The sequence below is a fragment of the Pseudorasbora parva genome, chromosome 6 (genome assembly GCF_024679245.1).
Source record: "Pseudorasbora parva isolate DD20220531a chromosome 6, ASM2467924v1, whole genome shotgun sequence".
In the NCBI taxonomy this organism is placed as follows: Eukaryota; Metazoa; Chordata; class Actinopteri; order Cypriniformes; family Gobionidae; genus Pseudorasbora; species Pseudorasbora parva.
This window is the reverse complement of record NC_090177.1, coordinates 44,244,518-44,268,040: the sequence shown is the minus strand read 5'-3', so window position 1 is coordinate 44,268,040 and position 23,523 is coordinate 44,244,518. Positions and strand designations below refer to the sequence as shown.

The 23,523-nt window shown below is 40.9% G+C and overlaps 2 protein-coding genes across 3 annotated transcripts in view; one reads left to right on the top strand and one right to left on the bottom strand.

The window, feature by feature from the left end:
* Positions 1–8,471: 8,471 nt before the first annotated feature.
* lsm14b (LSM family member 14B) lies at positions 8,472–20,561 on the bottom strand. 2 transcript variants are annotated; one of them, XM_067447393.1, is made up of 9 exons: positions 20,398–20,561; positions 16,187–16,350; positions 15,976–16,114; positions 15,144–15,317; positions 12,490–12,576; positions 12,253–12,414; positions 11,328–11,475; positions 11,088–11,258; positions 8,472–8,917 (listed from the first exon to the last, which is right to left on the bottom strand). In XM_067447393.1, the coding sequence occupies exons 1-8, from the start codon at positions 20,516–20,518 to the stop codon at positions 11,096–11,098; spliced, it is 1,158 nt and encodes a 385-aa protein (XP_067303494.1). In that variant the 5' UTR covers positions 20,519–20,561; the 3' UTR covers positions 8,472–8,917; positions 11,088–11,095. The 2 variants fall into 2 exon arrangements, with proteins under 2 accessions (XP_067303494.1, XP_067303495.1); XM_067447394.1 differs by having other exon boundaries at positions 15,144–15,311.
* A 1,060-nt stretch (positions 20,562–21,621) lies between these two features.
* Positions 21,622–23,523, top strand: part of mtg2 (mitochondrial ribosome-associated GTPase 2) — a 5,807-nt gene continuing 3,905 nt past the window's right edge. Inside the window, exons 1-4 of the mRNA XM_067447392.1 lie at positions 21,622–22,154; positions 22,474–22,621; positions 22,912–23,027; positions 23,362–23,523. The exon at positions 23,362–23,523 is cut by the window's right edge and continues 57 nt beyond it. Of these exons, the coding sequence (XP_067303493.1) occupies positions 22,047–22,154; positions 22,474–22,621; positions 22,912–23,027; positions 23,362–23,523 (534 nt within the window). The 5' untranslated portion in view covers positions 21,622–22,046. The remainder of the gene's footprint in view (positions 22,155–22,473; positions 22,622–22,911; positions 23,028–23,361) is intronic.

Below are 23,523 nucleotides of genomic sequence, written 5' to 3'. Positions count from 1 at the left end.
TCGCATTTACTTCTGGGCTATATGGGCCATTTCAGGAGAATCCATCATTTAAAATTCATCAGAGTTATGGAAACGCATCATCATTTCACAAATAAAGTTTCGGAGAAGGATACTTTCTACATCCTTGTATCCTGCTGTCACTCCGGAACTAGGTTCACAATCGATTTTGTTTAAAAAAGAAGAATCGAAAAGGAATCGAAAACAACAGTGGGGAATCGATTCTTGGAATCGACTCCTGTCGATTCCGGAAACAGGAATTGGAATCGGAATCGATTCCAAAAATTTCAGAATCGACCAGCCCTATCGATTCCTCGATTCCAAGGCGTTGGGAATCGAGAGTCGATTCCAACGTTTGGAATCGATTCCATCTCGGGGAATCGACTCCTCTTTATTCACTTGTCTCTCGCTTACTAATAATGATTGGAAGTCTATTTATTTTTTGCAAAAGGTTCTTTTGAACACTTAGTTTCAAATTACGAGTTAAAAATAAAGCAATTCAGCGTTTTTTTGCGTCATTGTGTGATGACGTCACTAGAACGTAATTCTAACTACTTATTTTTATGGTATGAAACGTTCAAATCAAGCCATATGAGAACGCATATCACTGATTATTACTATACCTTTCCTTCACTTAGTTTAATAGTGTTTATTGTCATTGTTTCCTTCTGTGATGCTGCATCGTGGACAAGTTTGCTACATTTTGCACACAAAAACTCCATAATTTTAAATTGTGAAATGGTTCTGTTATCCACAACGGTAGGTTTTGAGCGCTGCTTACAGATGCAGATGTGAGGGTCTTATTTTAATTTTCTATTTTCTTTTATTTTCATTAATCCATTGATAACAGAAAGAAAATGCGCCTAGTACAGCTTAATGACCGAGTCTATGTTGCAATAGTAATGAACGCAACTTGCTCGCGCATCTGATTGACAAATAAACTGCGCACTCTTATATAATTTTTTTTCTTTAATATTGTGGTTATTTTACCTCGTACATTCTGTGCAAGCACTTCTGGGCTATATGGGCCATTTCAGGAGAATCCATCATTTAAAATGCATCAGAGTTATGGAAACGCATCATCATTTGTTTCGGAGAAGGATACTTTCTACATCCTTGTATCCTGCGGTCACTCCGGAACTAGGTTCACCATCGATTTTGTTAAAAAAAGAAGAATCGAAAAGGAATCGAAAACAACAGTGGGGGATCGATTCTTGGAATCGACTCCGTCGATTCCGGAAACAGGAATTGGAATCGGAATCGATTCCAAAAATTTCGGAATCGACCAGCCCTACCCAGCAAACACGTTTACGTTGTGGCAACGTTTGTGGCACGTTGCATTTCTACTATGGCAACGTCGCTGTCAACGTGCTCGCAACATTGTAATAACGTAGAATTGTAAGACGCGACAGGGCTGTAGCAACGTTGTTGCACGACATTCAGCAACTGCTAGACAATGTTGTGACAACTTATTTTATGCTAGATATTAGCATGTTTTGTGGTTAATTTTGAATGTCAGACATTATATTTTGTATATGTCTATTGTTTATCCTATTATTTATGGGCCTAACAGTAAATTAATTATAATCAACACCTGCAACACTGTTAAAGAGTAAAAATGACATACAAGGTTAACTAATTAAACTTTATTAAAACAGCATGTGTGCACATGTATTTTATTTAAAAAAAATATATATATATATATATATATATATATATATATATATAATTGTTTTCGATTAAAACAAATATTCAGTTAGATCTGCAGAGTCGTGCGCAAAATCTTTCAAGAGAGGGAGAATGTGTTCGAAATGTTTGACGATGAGCAGTTAATCAAACGGGATCGTTTGGATGGAGCAGGCATCATCTTTTTCAGCGCTGGTTAATGTTGGGCTTTATAATAATTTTTAAAAACGCTGTTCGACTAATTCAGCAAGCAGTAGCGATCGCTTCTTCCTCCTGCCAGTTCGGCTTCTTTTGGAATCCATGGTGGCTGATTATATTTAAAAAATGTATGTATTATTATGTATTGTCTTGAAAATTCTTTAGTCAAATGTGTGTTGAATGTAAACTCATCTTAGGAACTTCACCATTCAGTGTGAATTTATCTGAGAATATTTTTAAATATGGACATCTCTTCAGTGATTGGTTCCTGCCTATGACATCATCCAAAATCCCGTTTGTGGCACAGCCAAGTGTCATAAATCAACTCTAAGACTGACACTTCAGATTTAGTCCTACACTTTACTTAAAGTATGATTGGGATGCTTGATAACTAATTTTTAAGCGCAGCTTAGAGCCAAGAATTTTTTTACCTTTAAAGGGGGGGTGAAATGCTGTTTCATGCATACTTTTACACTGTTAAAGACTTGGATTCCCATCCTAAACATAGAAAAAGTTTCAAAAACTAAGTTGGACGTTTGATGGAGTATTTCTGTGTCAAAAATACTCCTTCCGGTTTCTCACAAGTTTCGGAGAGTTTTTTTCGAGTATGGCTCGGCTTGACGTCGATAGAGCGGAAGGTCCTTGTATGGGTCGTACGGGCTCTTCTCTCGGAAGGGTGCGCGCGCACATGACTAGATGCACGCCGCCCATAAACACTGCTCTCAGGTGCAGCAGATTCACTAGTCCGTGCAACACGTCTGTCGCGCTCTACTTTATTCCTATGGGTGACATCAAGCGACTTTAACGCTTCAGTACAGCATTCCGGGAAGGCAGCGCTGCATTTGAACCGATTTGAACGCAGAAATGATGGGAAGCGTTACCACATTCGCTTCGGTCATGTCTCAAAAGTGGATCTCCACAGTCACTGCTGTCACAGGACTTCACAAAATCAACAGTTACCAAAAAAGTGTGTTTTTGACGGAGCGGTCCCAACGATAAAGGTTTACGGTCCTGCTTTGGAAACAGGCGGTGAGTAAAACTGCTTCATATGTCTGTGTTGTTGGGAATCGTTGCGTGAGTAAACATCAGTAAACGACACAATCATGTATAACGTTAGTTATTTTATCAATGGAGCATGCGATCTATGGTGTGTGTTTAAATACATCTGTTTAGCTGACCAATATAGGTGTCAGTTTGTTTATTGCGTTCTCACAAATCGTGCTTCGTCATTCAGATGCGCTAACGGTTACTCCATTGTTGTTCTATAACGTTACACTAGTCTGACGTGCAAAACCGTTTTGCTTGCTACTGCTAAGGTTTAGTCGCATACAATAGTCCATAAACCGAATCATGTCCTCATAAACTGCGAGTAAACACACACAAATGTTGACAGGTCACTAAATACAGTCCATACCACAGAGACGGACGTCCTGCTGTTGTTGTTTCTCCTGTTCAATTTATTTCTGCCTCCGGTTTCTGATTCTGGATCAGCGTTTTCTTCTCCACGCTTGAGGACGTCACCTCTTTGTGCGCGCTCGTCATTCTGTAGCTCCGCCCACTCGATACGCCTCCAGGCGCTCGGTTTTTTTCGGAAAGACTCGGTACAGCCTATATTTCTTTTATAAATATAATAAAACTAAAGACTTTTCGGAGATATGAAGGATGCAATACTACTCTATAGGTACTCAAGATTGACATGAGATTGACTGAAACTAAGTGTTTCACCCCCTCCCCCCCCCTTAAGTCAATTCTTAGCAGTGTTGTTGTGAGTAATTTTAAGATGCTTGATAAATACGGGCCCAGCTTGTTACCTTACAAATTATGCTTATAAAATTAAATTAAAAACCTGCACAAGAGTAAAAATGTCCTCTTTCGACTGTCCTCCTGACTCCTCACGAATGGTCCTGGGGGTATTTCAGAAAGCCTACAGGTTGACATACCTGGGTATGTTTAAAAGTAAGAAAACCTCAATTTTCGATTCCAAAAACGGAGGTAACTCTCAGGGTACCATGGCTCACTCTCTGCTCCAGAGCAGGTTATGTCCGTGGGTTAGTTTGCTTATGAGGTATTTAGATGTGTTTTATATAATTTAGTTATTAATATAACCAAATTTATTTCAGTTATATATTCTAAAAAATTATAATAAAAAAATAAATAAGTTTAAACGTTAAAGTTAGGGGAGGTAGGAATTGGTTAAAAAACGTTTTTTTCCAAACTTATTTAAACTTTCTTTATATATCAATACATAAATAAAATGTAAGTACTCTGAAAAAGAAAATATAAAAATTTAGTGTCTGCAGACCTCTCACAACTGTTTTAAAGACAGCTCATTATTTCCATTCACTCCACCTTCTCCCTTCTGGGCTCTTTCCAAAGCCACGCCCCCAAAATACACGAACGCGCCTCACCGACCAATCAGCTGGAAGACGCATTATTTACCTTGAGCTGTGTGCATGTAGTCACATCATGTCAGAATCACATGTAATAAAAAAAAAAAAAAAATCGAACTTTATCAGTATGAATATAAAACAAATAAGATGTCTTTAGTACTCACTATCAAGCTAGAATGGTAAAGTTTAAAATATATTTTTGTTTTATTTGGTAATGAGTTAGTTATATTTACAAGGCAAAGAAAACGGGTAGCATCATGTTTTTTCAATAACATCAGTTAGGGCTGGGCGATATGACGAAATATATCGTCTGGACGATAGAAAATGTCTATCGTTTAATATTAGGCTCTATCGCTTACGCCACGATAAGGCGTTTACGGCAGAATTTTACGTCAAGATGCACCTCACGCCACGGCATGCCCATGCACGCTACAATACATAAACAAACATGGAGGAAGACGGTAGTAGACGCGGTTCAGACCAGGGTAATTCTCAGAGTAATTATGCCAGAGTGGTGGCATAAACGCTCAAAACAAACTCCAGACACAGACGCTGCAACGGGCTTACGCGTGGCACACCATAGCTATATATTGAAATATTTTAATGGCAGGTGTAGGGATGGCGAAAACTAAACATTTTCTTGACCGACCACCGAGCCTCATTAGCCGGTTGAAACCGGTTAACCGATTAGTTTAAAATATGCTGCACTATTTTAAATAACAGCCGCGAGCCGCGAGCCCTCTCTCTCACACACACACACACACATGCACTGTCCTAGCGCTGCCGCCTCCCTTCCACTCACGTCACTTTTTTAAAATCCCCCACAGCGCGAAACACGAGTCCCGCAAACGCGCCGCCGAGGAGCTTGTTTGTAATCTGAGGACAATAGCTCCTTAGTTTCGAAATGGTTTGGGTACAAGGTGATCACGTTGAAAGTAAAGGCATTTGTCCAGCGTAAGAAGCTCATTTGAAACATTGCCGCGGCTCATTAAAGAAAATGACAGCTCCGAAGAGACGCCGCTTTAGTTCGAGGTAGTCGATAATAAATTCTTTACAATAATAAAGAAAGACGATCAACACCTTATGTGCTACCACTGAAATGTAGATATTTCCAAATGTAAGCCCATCTTATGCGGAATGACGCTTCATACTGTCGTCTGCCCTGACTCTAACCTCGAGTGTTTAGCCTGTTTACTTTTGCAAACCTTGTGAGCGCGCAAACCCAAACGCTGTGACCTCGCTCCAAATGTTTTTATTGGTTTATTAAGTGCAGGCGAGTTATGAAAAATTGAGTGTGAGGGATTTGTTCACTTCACACACAAAGATTTTGTAATGAGACGGCTAACTGTAGTAGCGTTTAGTCCACTGTATAATAGCCTAATTTAGAGATCACTTTTTTTAAACCGACAACTTTGATCGGTTAACGTTGATACGGTCAACCATCGGTCAAACGGTCATCGGTTAACATCCCTAGGCAGGTGTTAACTTTAGCAACTGTCTTGCTTGGAAAAAAAGGTTCTAAATAAAATAAAAATGAAGTCCATACTACCTTTATTTGTTTTGTATATCATTTCAAACTGCATTTCCCCATTGCAATTTTGTATAGACTATTCATAAACTGAATTAACAGAAAAATTGCTATATCGTTATCGGGATATCAAATGAGCTATATCGGGATATGAAATTTTGGCGATATCGCCCAGCCCTAACATCAGTTATATTGTAATGAAGATGAATTTCGTGTAAGATTCATAACATACACTGTGTTTTGCATGTAAGTTTCCATGATGAAAGCATTGTTGATTAGCAGCAGCTGAAGCTAACTTAGTTCTAAAAAAAAGTTCCTGGATGCTGTATTCTGGCTTTTCACATGCATTTTGCTAAAGTTGAATTTTGCGAAATTCAACACAACAGCGATCAACTTGAGCTAAGCATATTGAGTATTTATCATCTCTACTAATGGCTAAGTGTATAATATTGTAACTTTATGCTGTTATTAGCTATATTAGGCAGCTTCATGTGCTCTTGATACTGCTTCATGAAAACATAAAACCAAAAAAATGTATAATCAAAATGAAAGATTACCTGTCCAGCAGAAATACAGCCAGCAATGAGTCATTTTTCAGGTCCCTCAGTTCTCACCATCGTTGAAATATTCACTCGCGTTTGATTTCTTTGTTTAGCCAAAGACTTCCTGTGCATTGCCCTTTCTCGTACTGTCTTCCTTTTTTTGCATTGTTTGCCTTCGCTGACTGCAAAACCATGCACTGTGAATTTTGAATGCTCTTTCTCTGGCATTATATTGCCTCTTGAACTGCTCAAATCAAACGAGCGCGCGCATGTGGGCAGAACCTGTAGCGAAAGCGGTGGTTGCCATGGTAGCGAGAGAGAGTGACAGTCGCCCAATCCAATCATTTGTTTCGTCCCGAACAAAAATAATGAGCGGTGTTTATTGCAGATTAAAAAAGTCTGGAGTCACTCAGTTTTTATACTCTCCTTTTCAGAGTACTTACATTTTAATTATGTATTGACATAAAGTTTAAACAAATTTGGACAAAAGTGTTTTAGATCAGTCCGCCCTACCCTACCTTTAATGCAAATCAAATATACCGGTATCTATTTTATCGTCATCTCACCCTTAATCTGTATTCAACTAACTAGCATCAAACAAACAATATAACCCTTATTCTCCGTGAATAAAGATTACTTATTAAACGAAGACCTTGAAAAAAAATTATTGCTTAACCAAGCAACAGGTGTCAAAGTGCACTAAGTAGGTTACGAAAATCACCATTAAACAAAAGAAAAGGAAGTAGAATGGCATGCTGCTTCTTAGCATCGGCTTCAACGGGGAATCATTGATTCGTTGCTTTGTTGAGTGTGTTTTGAAAGTTAACCTGGTACATACTCCGGGACTTGTTTTTGGAACCAGCATCCCTTAAGTAAGCAAGGTTTGGGTTAATCAACCGAAAGTTCAGGGTATATGTGATGGCAAGTTAACCTTGCTTTCTGGAATTACACCCCTGATCTGACTCACAAATCCAGGTTTGGTGTAAAGTTGATTTAGTTAAATTAAATAAGTTCTCACTTATAATCAATTAGATTTGTGCTACAAAGAAACACACAAAAAAAAGTTACCAAAAATGCTATAAAAAGCACAATATGCAGGATTGGATTACAATATCCAAAAACCACTAGAACAGCGTTATATACCCATTGTGTGGACTGCGTTTGTACTTACATCATAAAGGTTTTATTCCAGTGAGAAGCAATTTTAACCAGGACAAGGACCGTATCAATGATATACCCACATTACCTTCTATTTCTGTTTTTATTTTGTAGAAATGCTAAATATGCTTTAACATCTGATGCGTTTTATTGGACAAGTGAGCTAATGTGTAGAATGTATTCTCTATCATGCAATAGCTTTTAAAATGTGTTGCAACAAGCCATCCAGCATTTAATATGATATTCTTATATGATCTCTGCAGTGAACAAGTGTCTGAGCAGCTGCGGAGCAAACACAACACATCCGAGTGTTGAACAAACCAGCGCTGCATTATCCACAGAAACACGAGCTGAAGAGAGAGCGCTCATCTGTGGGATAATAAAAGCTCTGCGTCTCGAGCTGTGTGTTGCACTCGTCTCATGAGCGATTGCTCCACCCCTTAACCCTCGGCCCTGCTCTGAGTCACACTACAGTAACGTTAATCTCCATTAACATGACTTCTGCCTGAGTCTGTCTGATTCTTTTTTCACTGGCTGTTGAGGTGAAGACGACATCTCCCATGAATCCACACTCACCATCAGTGACTTTGGTTTGAATAAGAGACCTCTAGCAGCAAAAAATTACAGATTACCTTTAATGTAGTAAAGTAAATTAACTGGCTCATTTTCAGGGTTCAGGTAACTGTAGAATACTTAAAGTATATAAAGCTTTATTTGATGTTTTGGATTATCCTACATAGTGAACCTTCAACTGTTTGAAAATGATTAGTTAAAAAAAAAAAAAACAAGACATTTAGAAAAGTAAAGAAATCAAATGTAATCAGTTTCATGAGTTTAATAAAGTAGTTGATGATAGTTACTACGCATTACATTTTAAATAGGGTAATCTGTAACTATATAAAAAGGCTTTCCCAGAATCCTTTAAACTAGTGTACCACCATATCTCTTGATCAAGCATACAGACTCAAGATGTTCATTTCCTATGTTTATTAACAATTACCATCAATATCCCCTTACAATTTTTACAAAAGAGAAAAAAGAAATAAGAATAAATAAGAATGTATTGGGGATCACATACCATAGACTGGAGTTCATCCACTCCATTTAAATGCATATATTTGTACAACCAAACACCTGGCCATACATATAAATAAAAGTGCTATCCCAATTTAAACACAACTATCACAGAGATTCGGGTGCATTCACATGGTAACTTTGCGGGCTCTTCACATATATGAAACAAAAAGGAAAAAGGCCATTCTAACGTCAAATGAAAAGTAATTAATGCAGCCATTTTTTACAGGAGGTGGTCGTTTGATGAGAAACAAGTAATATTAGCCACTGAAGATTTTGGACACTGGAAAAAGCTAACTCATAGACAAGACCAAGTCACCCGCGTCCCACAAGACAACACGCATCTGGAGGAAAGAGGAAGGAAAGCAAGTTCAATACATAGAAGTAGCAATTCACTTAAATCAACACAACTGCGAGTGGGATTTAAATCATCCTTAAAGAAATGAGGCTTGTGAATACCAATAAAACATTCTCCAATCTTAAGTGGCACCCTATAGACGGCACAGTTGTCACTTGCAGCTGCGCACGTGCATAGTTGCCAAAAAATGTCAGTAAGGAGGAAACTGTGCAAAATACACAGAGTAAGAGATATTTTGTTGTGCCTTTATGTGTCAGAATGAAAGGAATTCTTTTTTTTAAATAGAAAGCAATCTTTGAAGACCCTTTGAAGCTAAACCGACAAAACCTGCTGTGATTTGTCTACCATTAAAGCATGAATTTGGATATGGTTTACCCGAAGTAAATGTGATGTTACACAGCATTGATCATAAGCTGTGTTACTGACGTCTTCACACAGTTGAAACACCGATTGAGCGATTACATGAGACGAGCTACTGATTTCAGGAAGTAGGTCTCTTTACACCTTTAGATGTTCATTAATGTTTATTTCACACCAAATGGAGCTTGAGTGATCGAATGGAATTCAAGCGTAGTTCAGGCAGACAACTGATCGCTAAACGTTATCAGCTCTATCAATTATAGTAGGTAAGCTCATTCAAACTCACGTTCCTCAGTCTGTCGCACAGACATTTACACCCACCCCTTCACCTCCTAGCATCATTAGCGAGTATTGGATTCGGTGTAGAACTCTTAGTTACCATTTATTTTTTCTGTAATATGCGAAGAAACTTTTGGTTATTATGAAGGCTGGGGGGGATTCTGTATGGCAGCTCGAGCGTCTTTGAAATTTATTGACAATCTTTGATTTGGCGAAAGGCTAAGGCTCATTCTCAGAGTGGTCATGACTGAACTGGTAATAAAGCGGAGAAGATCGTTCACATGAGCTGCCACTTCTCGAGCTGAGGCCCTACCGTGATCACGCCACATTAAACAGAGCCACATTTCGTAATAAAATGGACATAATTTGAACTCGAAGACGGTTATACAACGCACAAACACTGCACTCGCTGCTGTCTCAGGACTTCACCAAATCAACAATAACCCCCAACCCATAAACGCTGCTCTCAAGGTGCAGATCTACTCGTCCGTGCAACACTTGTTGCGCCGCGCTCCACTTTAATCCTATGGGTGACGTCAAGAGACTTTAACGCACCCGCATAGCATTAAGGGAAGGCAGCGCTGCAGTTGAACCGATTTGAACGCACAAATGAGAGGAAGTTACAACCCACTTCAGTTGTGTAGCAAAAGTGGATCTCCACGGTCACAGGACTTCACGAAATCAATGTTACCAAAAAAGTGTGTTTTTGACGGAGCGGTCCCAGCAATAAAGGTTCAGTCCTGCTTTGGAAACAGGCAGTGAGTAAAACTGCTTCAAATGTCTGTTGTTGGCTATCGTTCCGCAAGTAAACAACCCGATCGTGTATAGTTATTAATCAATGGAGCATGCGATGTATGGTGTGTGTTTAAATACATTTGTTTAGCTGACCAATATGTGTCAGTTTGTTTATTGTAAAACCACCCCAAACAAACCTAGTTCTGACAAAGCGTGCTTCATTCAAGTGCGCTACTCCATTGTTTTTCTAAGTACAACGTACACTAGTCAACGACTCTGTGCAAAACGCTTTTGCTTGCTACAGTTAAGGTTGTCACATACAATAGTCCATAAACCACAAGTAAACCCACACAAAATATTGACAGACCACTAAATACAGTACATACCACAGAGACCTGCTGTTGCTGCTTCTCCTGTTCAATTTATTTCAGCCTCCGGATCTGATTCTGAGTCATATGTATTCGTTGAATCTGATTGGTAGCCATGATTTATTAAGGTAACGTTCTCTTTTCCACACTTGAGGATGTCACAGCGCGGTCTATTTAGCTCCGCCCACACAATACGCCTCCAACCGCTCGGTTTTTTGGAAAGTCTCGGTACAGCCTCTTTTATAAATATAATAAAACTAAAGACTTATCGGAGATATGAAGGATGCTATACTACTCTATAGGTACTCAAGATTGACTGAAACTCAGTGTTTCACTCCCCCTTAAATGTCATTATTGGTTCATAATTGGAAATAATGCTAAAAAAAAGAAAGAAAAAAAAAGAAAAAAACTCACTTGAGGTCTCAGAGCCGTCCGCTGCCGACTCTCTGTGGAAGGGGGCGCTGCACAGCCCCTCTGCCCCGTCGCCCTCTGTAATTGCCCCGAAAACCACGGCCTCTCAGATACCGGCCCGGCACCCCGAAGGTCTCCACGTTAAGCTTCCTTTCCTCAGCCCATGTGGTGCGTCTGTGGGACAAGACAAAACCTCACTGACAGGAAAAACTCCTGCTGGACAGCAAGAGTGACGCATTATACCTCGACTTCAGTTCTGACGAGATGTTATCAAAGAAACATTTGGCTTTATTGTAGAAGCACTTGGGCCCGAGCGGATCCTCTTTGGCGGCGCTCTCGTTCTCAGGCTTTTCCCGCTCTTTATCACTTTCCTCTGAGGTCTCTTTCGGCTCTGGCGAGAAAATGGAGAAACACAAGCACAACTCAAAGACTACTGACAGCAGGCTCATTAAAGGTGGGGTAAGTGCTTTCTGGTAACCGGTGTTATTTCAAATCACCAAAACAAACACCCCTACCCCTAAAAGAGTCTCGTCCCCATTTTGATAGCTCAGTCCTACACGTACGTAACCCAGGCAATGACTATGACAGGGATCATAGTTTTTTCTAATCCAGATCGAATATTCACATACAAAAACGGGTCTCGTGAGCAACTATAGTACAAGAGCACGAGTCAAACTAATGACATTAACATTATGACTGGATAAGGGTTATATAGATTGTAAAAAGAGGAAAAACATTAAGAGTATATATCTTGTTAGACACATTTTGGGAGCTGATCTTGAAACAGACATTGAGGGGCTTTAGATGCTCCATACGCTGTGGAAATGAACGGGTCTTTATCGTCGCTGAAGTGAGCCACAATGATAAATTAACAAACATGACGCGCATATTCAAGCAAAAGCCAGCAAATTTTAGGTCTCAGCTAATGTCCGTCATGTGTTTTGAATAATGACTTGGACTGAGCGCTCTTCTCACCATCATTGTTAGACACGCGACTTACCTGCTGATTGGCTACAAGTTTGTAATTGGACCAGAGTCCGTTTTGTAAAACAGTTTTAAAATAACACTTACCCTACCTTTAAAAGGAAGAAAGAGGGGAATTCTGCAGCGTGAATTTAGAAAGAAGGTCAAGCGTTTGACTTTCACAGTCACTCTGCCAGAGAAATACCTTCAGCATTGAGCTGCTCTTCAAGCTCTTTCTCCAGCTCATCTTTATTAAACTGAGCGTTTGCCGTTTCAAAATCAAAGTCCGACTCGAACTGCAGGGTGCTGGGCTTCGTGCTGCCTACAATGATTTGACCTCGGCCGCGGTTCCTGGACCGTCGAGTTCCTGCAACACCCCTCACATGTGGACAAGATGGTCTACATCAACAAACAGCATCAGAAACTAAACCAGCCTCTTTACCTGGTTTTCTCCTACTGGTTGGAGGCTTGTTCTCATCATTAGCTTGACTCGGTCCCTTAAAGACGCCCTGCTGTGCAGCTGAATCACCTGCAGAGGAAAACATCTTTCTGAAGCTTAAACAGCAGGGGCGCTTCCTAAAGATCCGATTAAGTCAATTATCTGTCCCAATACTCCACAGGTCTACTTTCATGACATTTCCAGAGACATTTCCAAAGTGTTCAAGTGGACATGGACCACAAGAGTTACACTTTTGCCCAAAGTAAAACATCATAAGCCAAATTATCTGGCAAAGGGGTAAGAGAAATACTCCTTTTAAGATTTTTCTTTTACTTTTAAAGCAGGGCTAAACATTAACGCTTGTCTGTTTGTTTTTGAAGGGGCAAGTAATTCTTTCACTTGTCAGACAGACAAGCTGATTAAAACTTCAATAGTGATCGATAATATATAATGGATAATATATAATGTAGTATAATCACAGTAACTAGGTTGCGCTTACGCAGCCTCAAGAAGAAATCAAAAATGTGCACTTTCACACAGAGAAACTCCGTTAACATACTGCGGTGAAAGTTTCGAAACAGTTTAAATACTTATAATGAGTCGCAATGTCACACTACCAAGAGTGCCGTTTTCCTGAATACCAGTGCAAATTGTTTAATTTGATTAGTAACAAACAGCCCTAGTGTCAATCATTTAAGAAAATAAAAGGAAAGCTGAAGCAAAGCCTATATTTAATAAGATTAGAGAAGGAGAAATGCCCTTTATAAAACAGGTAAAAATATCACAAATATGCAGATTTAAATATGTCAAAGCTGAATGAACACTGGTGAGGCCATTGCTTCAGAACAAATTATACTTAAAATAAATAAATTCCAGACAAAGGAATGACAGATTTACTTGTCTGAAGGAAAAGCACAGGAACAGGCTTAAATGTTAGCTATTTAAGACTGCAAAGACAAATGTACTAAAGAAAAGCATTTTTTTGCAGTGTTAAAGGTGCAATGTGTAAATTTTAGCAGCATCTAGCAGTGCAAATTGCAATCGCTCTCCCCTCCCTTTAGAAGCTACGGTGGCTGATAAAAATGTGGTTGTCTGACACGGCAGAGTATCTAGCGCTCTGTAGAGCAGTTAGTCCTTTTTGGGCCACCGTATAAACATGGTGGCTTCACTGTAAGCATGGTGTGTAGATAGAAATGGCTTATTCTAAGGTAATAAAACATAACTGCTCATTATGTAAGGTCTTTATAGTCCATACTGTGTATTATATTGCATTTCTGTCAATAGATCCCCATAAATACTACACACAGCATCTTTAAGACTCTAGTTTCCACAATGGGATGGACAGACAGACGCATGCACAGCTAAAGCAACCTTAACACTTTCAGTACACAAACGACCACAGCGCTCTTTTGAGGATCAGGACAGGGTATCCGCAGGGTCTTAAAGTATTAAAAGGTGATAAGTCAATTTTGGGAAAATTAAGACCCTTATAAAGTATTAAAAAGTCTTATCACGGCTTTATAAAGTCTTAAATTTTGCAAGCATTTTGTTCAAGCCTTGTCAAAAGAGTTTGACTCCAAAAAGTGTTTATGAATATATTTTAATCCCTGTAAGTATTAAAAAACAACGGGGTGCTCAGTCTAAGATCGGCTCGGAGCGTGCGCGCCAGGGGTGGAAATTGGTACTGTCACCAGCCAAACGCGGCTGATTTTGAGTTGTGGCGGATAAACTCGCTTCATCTACAGAGCTCTTTCACCTCTTTGTAAACTTTGTTCAATGCATGCGAGTGTTGCCGTATGTTCGCATATGACCAGTCGTTTTCTCCGTCATCACTCGTGTGAAGACGAGCTGTGAGACTAATAGTGTAAAGCTGCATTAAAGGGATAGTTCACCCAAAAATAATTTGTCCTCATTTACTCATACAGAATTTGAACAACTTGTGGGTGAGTTTGTTCTGCTGAACAATAGATATTACAAAGAATATTTTTAACCAAGCAGAAAGCAACCATTGACTACCACAGTGGGGTGTGTGTGTGTGTGTGGGGGGGGGGGGCATTGGTACTCAATGGTTGCTCTGATTTGTTAAACATTCTTCAAAATATATTCTTGTGTTCCGCAGAACAAAACTTGTACAGGTTTTGAACAACTTGAGGGCGAGTAAATTACAATTTACATGTTTGGGCTATCATTAATTTTAACCATCCCTTTAAAGATAAGAATGATGGTTATCTGCTGACCCCCATGGCATCCAACATGTAGGCGTGTTTGTTTCTTCAGTAGAACACAAATTAAGATTAACCTACAACCATTGCACGTATAATGCCTAGTACAAGACATCAATGTGTCCCCCCAAGCCGCAGGGTTTAATTTGAATACAGATGTCTGTTTTTTACTCAAAGCAATGAACCCCATTGATATGCATTATACGAGCAATGGTCGAGTTAAAAATCTTCATTTGTGTTCTCCTGAAAAAACAAATGCCTACATCTCAGATGCCCTGGGGGTCAGCAGATTAACTCATTTTTAGATGAACCATCCATTTAAACAAAAGGGCAGCAGTACATTGACCTTCTCAGCATCAGTTATGGTCTCATGGATTCGGTCAGTTTCCATGAATAAGCCATGTGTGTGAGCGTGCGAGTGAATGAATAACTCACTGAAGCCAGTGGCTCTCTGGGCTCCTCGGCCGGCCCTCTGCGCTCGCATCTCCCCGCCCGGTTGCAGCGCTCCGCTCAGGCCCTTCTTCTGCGGACCTTTCTCTGCAGGCACGGTCTGAACCGCCTGCTCCACCATTGGTCCTCTCCGCACAGGAACACCATGCAGACCTGACCCTCACACAGACACACAAGAAGCTCACACACCATTTTCTCTCTCACACACCATTTTCTCTTTGCCTCAGCGGCACGTCATCCTCAATAAACCCGTCTCCGGCGTGATGACTCCGAGCCTTAAAATATTCATACTCTTGTGTAATTGACGCTTCATCCTAAATGAACCCGTCTCTTGCGTAATAGCCAGACATTTTGAATATTCTGATCTAATAGGATTTGACCTGCAAGGTTGCCAGAATAATAATCCTAGACTGTTAATAGGCCAGAGGAGAACTGGCACCCCGGCTGAGTCTGGTTTCTCCCAAGGTTTATTTTTCTCCATCATGCCCTGATGGAGTTTGTTCCTATGGTTGCCTTTGGCTTGCTCAACTGGGGACAAATTTTGATTTAAGTTTTTCAACTAAATATCCACATAAAATTAATGTATTAGGTCTTAATTTTATGAACTATACTGATCTGCCAACAATGTCGCTATATGATAAATTAAGCTGATAACATCACTTTTCTCCAGACTGACTGTACAGCCAAATCAAATTATGTTGTAATAGTCCCGTTTAACACTGAAGCCGCTTTGAAACAATCGGCATTGTAAAAGTGCATTATAAATAAAGTTGACTTGCCTCTCCAAATGAGGTGGGATGGTGTGAGTAAGGCTCACCGAGGCCCAGGGCCGCTGCATACTGCTGGTTGAGGAGCGAGCTGGCCGCCAGCTGGCTGTAAGAGGGCAGCATGCTCCGGTACGGGCTGTAGCCGGCCTGAGCCGGGCCGTAGTGAGCAGACGACGTCCCCACGGAAGACTAATGAAGAGGAAGTCAATCAGCTTGGCCTTCTGAAATGAGCGGAGGAGCCGTGACTGTAACTACACTAACCTGAACAATAGCAGGGTCTTGAGGAAGGCCGTGGTGGATCTTCAGAGGCTCACAGACCGTGATGTCCTTGATGTCACTTCCCCTGAAGATGATGTACTCGAAGACCTCGTCCCGTGGAGGCACAGGCCGATCCGTTGGCCGCCCCTCTGTGCCAAAAGACCGCACTGACACAAAAACAGATTCGGAGGCTAAAACGGTGTGGTACATCCCACAAAACAGGCAAGAGCAGAGCTCAAACTTCAAATTAAGTTATAGGACGCATTGTTCAACTCCGAGCCATCAAAGAAGCAGTTTTAAATAAGTTTGATCGCAGGTCTTATTGGGTCAAAACCGCAGCAATTCAAGCTCTTTAATGACATCTCTGAACACCTGGTGTGATTTCAAGGAGATTTCTGGAACTGACAATAAACTGGGGTTTATTTTAGGCAAATCACACTTATAGATGTCGATGGGCAAAATAAATAATACACCCAGTTTTGTACAATTTAAGTTTGAGCTGTCAACATCTTAAATAATCGAAGGGTGTAAGGAACACCAAGGCAAAAAATAATTTCAACTGCCGTAAAGCCTTGAAATTATATCTTTAAGGAACTTTACATTTATTTTATAATTACTTTATTCAGTGATTTTCTTGCTGTTGCTACCAGGTTGAGCCACTGGAGTCACATGGACTATTTTAACGATGTCTTTACTTCCTGTCTGGACCTTGAAAGTGTTTATTAAATGGCTGTCTGTGGAGGGTCAGAGAGCTCTCAAAGCTCAGAAATATCTTGTGTTCTGGAGATGAACGAAGGTCTGACGGGTTTGGACATGGAGAGGATTTAATGACAGGAGTTACATTTGTGGATGAATTCTTTCCACCTGAATTTGGCTTAGCCGAATTGAAAAGCTTCCCATACCCACATATTTCGGCTGTTCCCTTCAGGGGTCACCACAGCTAATCATCTGCCTCCATCTAGTCCTATCCTCTGTATCCTCTTATCTCACACCAACTACCTTCATGCCCTCCTTCACTACATCCATAAACCTCCTCTTTGGTCTTCCTCTCGACCTCCCGCCTGGCAGCTCTAACCTCAGCATCCTTTTACCGGTATATTCACTCTCCCTCCTCTGAACATGTCCAAACCATCTCAACCTGGCCTCTCTAACTGTCTCCAAAACATCTCATGTGCTGTCCCTCTGATGTACTCATTCCTAATCCTAGCCAGCCTAGTCACTCCCAAAGTGAACCCAACATCTTCAGCTCTGCTACCTCGAGCTCTTCCTCCTGTCTTTTTCTCAGTGCAACAGTCTCCAAACCATACAACATCACTGATCTCACTATGGTCCTGTACACCTTTCCTTTCATTCTTACTGGTACACTTTTATCACACAACAGACCTGACACTTCTCCACCCATTCCAACCTGCCTGCACACGCTTCTACACCGCTTTTCCACACTCCCCATTGCTCAGAACTGTGACCCAAAGTTCTTAAAATCCTGCACCTTCTTTACCTCTTCTCCCTGTAACCTCACTGTTTCACTTGGTTCCCTCATTCACACACATGTATTCAGTCTTTCTGCGACTAACCTTAATTTCTCTTCATCCAGAGCAAACCTCCACCCCTCTAGACTTTCCACCACCTGCTCCCTGCTCTCACTACAGATCACAATATCATCCACAAACATCATAGTCCATGGATATTCCTGTCTGACCTCATCTGTTAGCCTGTCCATCACCGCCATAACAAGAAGGGGCTCAGAGCCGTTGATGCTTGATCCAGTCCCACCTTCACCGTGAAGGCTCCCGTCTCACCTACGGCACACCTTACCACTGTCCTACTGCTCTCATACACATCCTGGACCACTCTAACATACTTCTCTGCCACTCCAGACCTCCTCATACAGTACCACAGCTCCTCTCTTGGCACTCTGTCATATGCTTTCTCTAAATCTACAAAGACACAACGCAGCTCTTTCTGACCCTCTCTGTACTTCTCCATTAACATTCTCAAAGCAAATAATGGATCTGTAGGGCTCTTTCTTGGCATGAAACCATACTGCTGCTCACAAATGTCCACTTCTCCCCTTAGCCTTGCTTCCACTACTCTTTCCCACAACTTCATTGTATGGCGCATCAGCTTAAACCTCTGTAGTTTCCCCAACTCTGCACATCTCCCTTTTTTCTTAAAAATTGGCACCAAAATACTTGTCCATTCCTCAGGCATCCTCTCACTCTCTAAAACCTTGCTGAACAGCCTAGTTAAAAACTCTACTGCCATTTCTCCTAGACACTTCCATACCTCCACTGGCATGTCATCAGGACCAACTGCCATTCCTCTCTTCATCCTCTTCAAAGCTCTAACTTCACCCTTGCTAATACTTTCTACTTCCTGGTCAACAATATTTGCCTCTACGACGTCTCTCCCCATCATTCCTCAGTTCTTCAAAGTAACCCTTCCATCTTTCCCTCACCCTCCTGTCACCTGTCAAAACATTTCCATCTCTATCTTTAAATCACTCACCTGCAGCACATCCTTTCCATCTCTATCCCTCTGTGTTGCCAACCAATACACATCCCTCTCACCTTTACCATCTAACTTTGCATAAATGTCCTCATACGCTTTGTTTGGCCTTTGCCACCTCTATCGTAACCTAACGCTGCATCACCCTATATTCCTGTCTACTTTCCTCCATCCTCTCACTGTCCCACTTCTTCCTAGCCAACCTCTTCCTCTGGATACTCTCCTGGACTTCCTCATTCCACCACCAAGTCTCCTAGTCTTTACTCCTTCCAGATGACACACCTAGCACCTTTCTACCCGTATCCCTGATCACTTCCCATAGCGACATACAGTGGTCTAAATACACAATTTGGAAAGGAAACCCTTTGAAGACGCAAGTATACATTGCCCGAGCTGTAATGACAACCCTCCCCCTCAGCAAAAAAGCAAAAAAAGAGGAGCTGATTTTTTTTTGGTTATAAATTCATTTTTGATAGTGTGTAAAATCAGGCCCTGTGTGCTCTGGAACCCTGCAGACAGTTTGGGCCGTTTTCACTACATGGCAGCAAACACTGGAAGAGAGATTTGTCTGTATCATGTTGTGCAACATTGATTTTAATGTCTCTGAAGGGAGGACATCCCCACCCCACCACCCACCTGAGATATACACTGTCAAAAGTGAATTTATATATTTTTTTAACGACACCTTGTTTGTCTTGTGTTTTTAAAATAATTTTATATATTATATAACAATGTACTATAATATTTATCACTCCCAGAAGTGTTAAGTAATTTGAGGGTTCTGTAAAAAAAAAAAAAAAAGAAAGAAATATTTATACCACTGCAAACATTTCCATCTAGTTGAAACAACCAAAACCATCTGCATGGTGCTAGAGCACAGCTTAGACAACATATACTTACATGGTTATCACTTTTAGCAGTGGTTTATGTAACTTTAAAGGGTTTCCTGTAAAATTACACCAACATTTTGTATTTAGACCACTGTATGAGTATGGGTAGCTTTTCAATTTGGGTAGGTCAAATTGGCCTAGAGTAATTTAGTGTAATAAGTCACTTTGTATAAAACATGAGGTCAGAGCTCCTCCACAGACTTTTAAAATGTAAAGTATATACTTGAGGAATTTTACCCAGACCCTGTACAAGGGCCGCAGAGTTGAAGATTAATAACGGTCTATTTGATTTAATAGAATTGAAGAGCAGGGGGGAAAAAATGTCTTGTTTCTAGTCAATAATAATAATAAAGCTTACATTAAGAAACATTTATCAGACAAAATATTTGTCTTGTTTTGGGGGTGGGGGGGGGGGGGGGGGACTCAAAATTAAGAGTTTCTTAAAATAAGCAAAATAATCTGCCAGTGGGGTAAGAAAAATAATCCTGTTCTCTGTTTGAATTAAGATTTTGCTTGCCCCATTGGCAGATTATTTTGCTTATTTTAAGCAAAAACGCTTAGTTGAGTTATTTTTCCCCAAAACAAGAAAATGATCTTTGTCTAGGAAATAGCCTACTTATTTTTAAAGAATTTTTAAATGTTTGGACTAGAAACAAGAATGTTTTGCAGTAAGAAGTCTCAAAACACCTATTCGGTCAATTTTTCGACGAAGATTACTTGTTAGATGCCTAACACTAATTTGACAGTTAATAACCGCCCAGCACTTCGCCACCGGGATTGCGTTAGATAAGCAGGTGTCTCGGTGTCGCGTCTCACCTTTCGCCAGGGCCACGGTGGAGTTGTCGGTGTCGATGGTGTATAAGATCCCCTCATAGCGGATCTGCGCTTTAGAGATCAGACTGATCTTACTGCCGATGTAAGGAGTGCCGCTGCTCATCTTCTCGAAACTACACACTTCAGTTTAAGGCGAATCCTGCTCAGGCGAATCCTGCTCAAGCGAACACCTGCAGCATCTCCGCGTCCTACAGGGAGTGTGCTTTAATGAAGGAGCAGATGCTCATCAGTGGGATTTAAAGAGGAGAGAGAGCCTCACCCCGCCCTCCGTCTGACACGCTGCACCTGCGCTCACGTACTCCGCGGGCTCATTAGGACACGGTCATCAATGTAACCAGGCTACATTTGGGAAAGAAAAAAGACAACGAGCGGCGGCAGACCATAGAATACTATAGGTTAATGTGGAAAACATTCAACCATCTCCGTCATGTTTTATGTCTGATAGTTTATAAATGCGCTCAAAAAGTCTTTCTTTTTTCTTTTTCTTTTTTTTTTGCATTTGTGGACTAATGCTGTTTCATGATTCTATTCACATGCTACTGTATATTTGGCCTCAGCTCGACCTGTCAACTCCATCAGTATTTTACACTGTCAGGTGAAAGTTTTTGTTAATTTTGAAAGAAATCTCTTATCCTTTCTTTACTTTATTGTGTAAAAACTTTAAAACATCAGTAAAACTACATATTATATTATATTATGTCTTAATAAAGAACATTGGGAATACATGTTGAAAACAAAAGCAAAAATAAACAGAGAATGCATTTAATGATTTAGATCCTTTCGGCTACTGAAAACGAATATTATAAAACTGATTATTTTACATTGTTTTTGGGTAGATTTAATTAAATTAGCATGCCTTTTAGTGTGTTGACTGAGTTGACACAAATTAAGTTATGGAGTGAATACATACATACATTTTTAGAAAAAAAAAACCTATTCCTTTGCATGGCTATTCATGGAAAGAGACCTTTGTCTACAAAAATACCAGTATTTAATAATGTATAGTTTATATTTAATAATCTTGTAACCTTATTTCAAGATTAGTGATATATTAATTTATGTTATATATGATATCAAATATTATACAGACAATGTTGTACACATAAAACGCTTCACACTATCACACATTCCAGTAGGTGGCGGGAATGAGCCAACAGCTGTAGAAGAAGAAGAAGAAGAAGAAGAAGAAGAAGAAGAAGAAGAAGAAGAAGAAGAAGAATTCCTGCAACGTGCAATACATAAAAAATGAATTATTTGTTAAACTGGCAGGATTTTGAGTTGACGCGTTTTCTGTTGCATCTTTGTTTGTACACATAAACTGATCTCCACGGCAGTTCCTCTGTTCTTCACAGGACTGAGTGTAAGAGTTTAGTTCACACTTTGACCTGTGGATGGCAGTGATACGCTCAGTAGAGTTACACTGCCGGGATTATACAAGAAGAAGAGGAGGAATCGTACATCTCAGTTTTTCTGCAGCGGTGATTGATGATAGTTTGATTAGTCGTTTATGATTGTTTTATTGAACGCGTTAAGCTTTATTTACACGGCGGTTAGATGAAGTAACAGGCAAATATTCGCGGCGTGTTTAGTCCGACTCGGAATAGTCTCATATCTCTGTCCCTGAAACTGGCATGTTGTTTGAGAACAACCTGAAGCTGCTGCGCATGTGCAGAACTGTGTGTGAAGGGATCCAGCGAGCACACAAACACAGGACCGTCCCGCTGTCAGAGAAGAAATTGGTGTGTCTCTCTCTCTCTCTCTCTCTCTCTCTCTCTCTCTCTCTCTCTCTCTCTCTCTCTCTCTCTCTCTCTCTCTCTCTCTCTCTCTCTCTCTCTCTCTCTCTCTCTCTCTCTCTTCACACAGAGAGAGAACTGTGTGTCTGTCTGTCTATCTCTCAAAATAGAACTGGGTGTAGATCAACTCTGTTTTTAGCTACAGTGAAATCTAGAATACTCATTGATTTTTATAGTTCCATGGAAGATATTGTCACATTTGTACTGAAATGATGTAAGAATGAGGCTTTGTGCACAGCATCATGACTCCCCTCATCTTCCTCAGAGCCGTTATTTTGTGGATCAGCGCAGGGTGAAGGTTGCTGCGGGGTCAGGCGGGGATGGAGCCTCCAGCTTCCACAGTGAGCCCCGGAAAGAGTGGGGCGGTCCCGACGGGGGAAACGGGGGTGCTGGAGGAGACGTCATCATCAGAGGTATCGAACCACAGGGAACAGTCCTGCTGCTTCCACACGAAAGCCGTCCGTTCCAGAAGTTTAGGGGCCACTGTGCTCTTCAGTGCAGCCAATTTGGTGTTTCTGAGCTCCTCAGGCCGTTCCTTTGACTGCAGGGCTTGTGTTTTTGTGCACCTCATATCGACAGCTGTTTGTCTTTCCAAACTGAATTTAACTCAGATTTACTCCAATCAATGTGTAGAAAAATCAATCCAGAGAAATGGGGTGTGTCTGAACTGAAGGTTTAAATGCTCCATGGCTGTCGTTCGCAGTGGACCGGCAGGTGAAGTCTCTGTCCGCTGTGTCAACGGTGTATCGTGGGAAAGATGGAGAAGCGGGCAGCAGTAAAAACCGCTTTGGACGCAACGCCAGCCCCACATACATCACAGTGAGTTTCCCTCACAAACACGCACAGGGTTTAGGGAAGATCCAGACGCACAACCGTGTGTGTGTGTGTGTGTGTGTGTGTGTGTGTGTGTGTGTGTGTGTGTGTGTGTGTGTGTGTGTGTGTGTGTGTGCGCCATTGTTTGTATTATATTGTGGGGACCAAATGTCATAAGGATAGTAAAACCTGAGATCAGCAGCCAGCGGTCCCCACTTTTAAAAAGGCTTCTAAATCATACAGGATGAGTTTTTTTTTTTGAGGAAGTACAGTACAGTATACAAACCATTATATCTATGGAGAGTCCCCACAAAGATAGTGAACCAGACTGTTGACGCAGGTTCCTCTGGGCACCGTGGTGAAGGAGGAGGGCGAGACGCTGGCCGACCTCTCGCACCATCAGGAGCTGTTCACCGTGGCCTATGGAGGAGCAGGCGGGAAGGGGAACCGCTTCTTCCTGTCCAATGAGAACCGAGCTCCGCTGACGGCCACGCCGGGGGAG

Bases quoted from the DNA above. Each gene is read 5' to 3' on its own strand.
- lsm14b (XM_067447393.1), bottom strand. From the start codon at position 20,518: ATGAGCAGCGGCACTCCTTACATCGGCAGTAAGATCAGTCTGATCTCT. The intron at 16,115-16,186 runs GTTAGTGTAGTT...CCTCTTCATTAG, and splicing joins AAGACCCTGCTATTGTTCAG to TCTTCCGTGGGGACGTCGTC. The intron at 11,476-12,252 runs GTATTTCTCTGG...TTTTCTCGCCAG, and splicing joins AGAGCAGCTCAATGCTGAAG to AGCCGAAAGAGACCTCAGAG.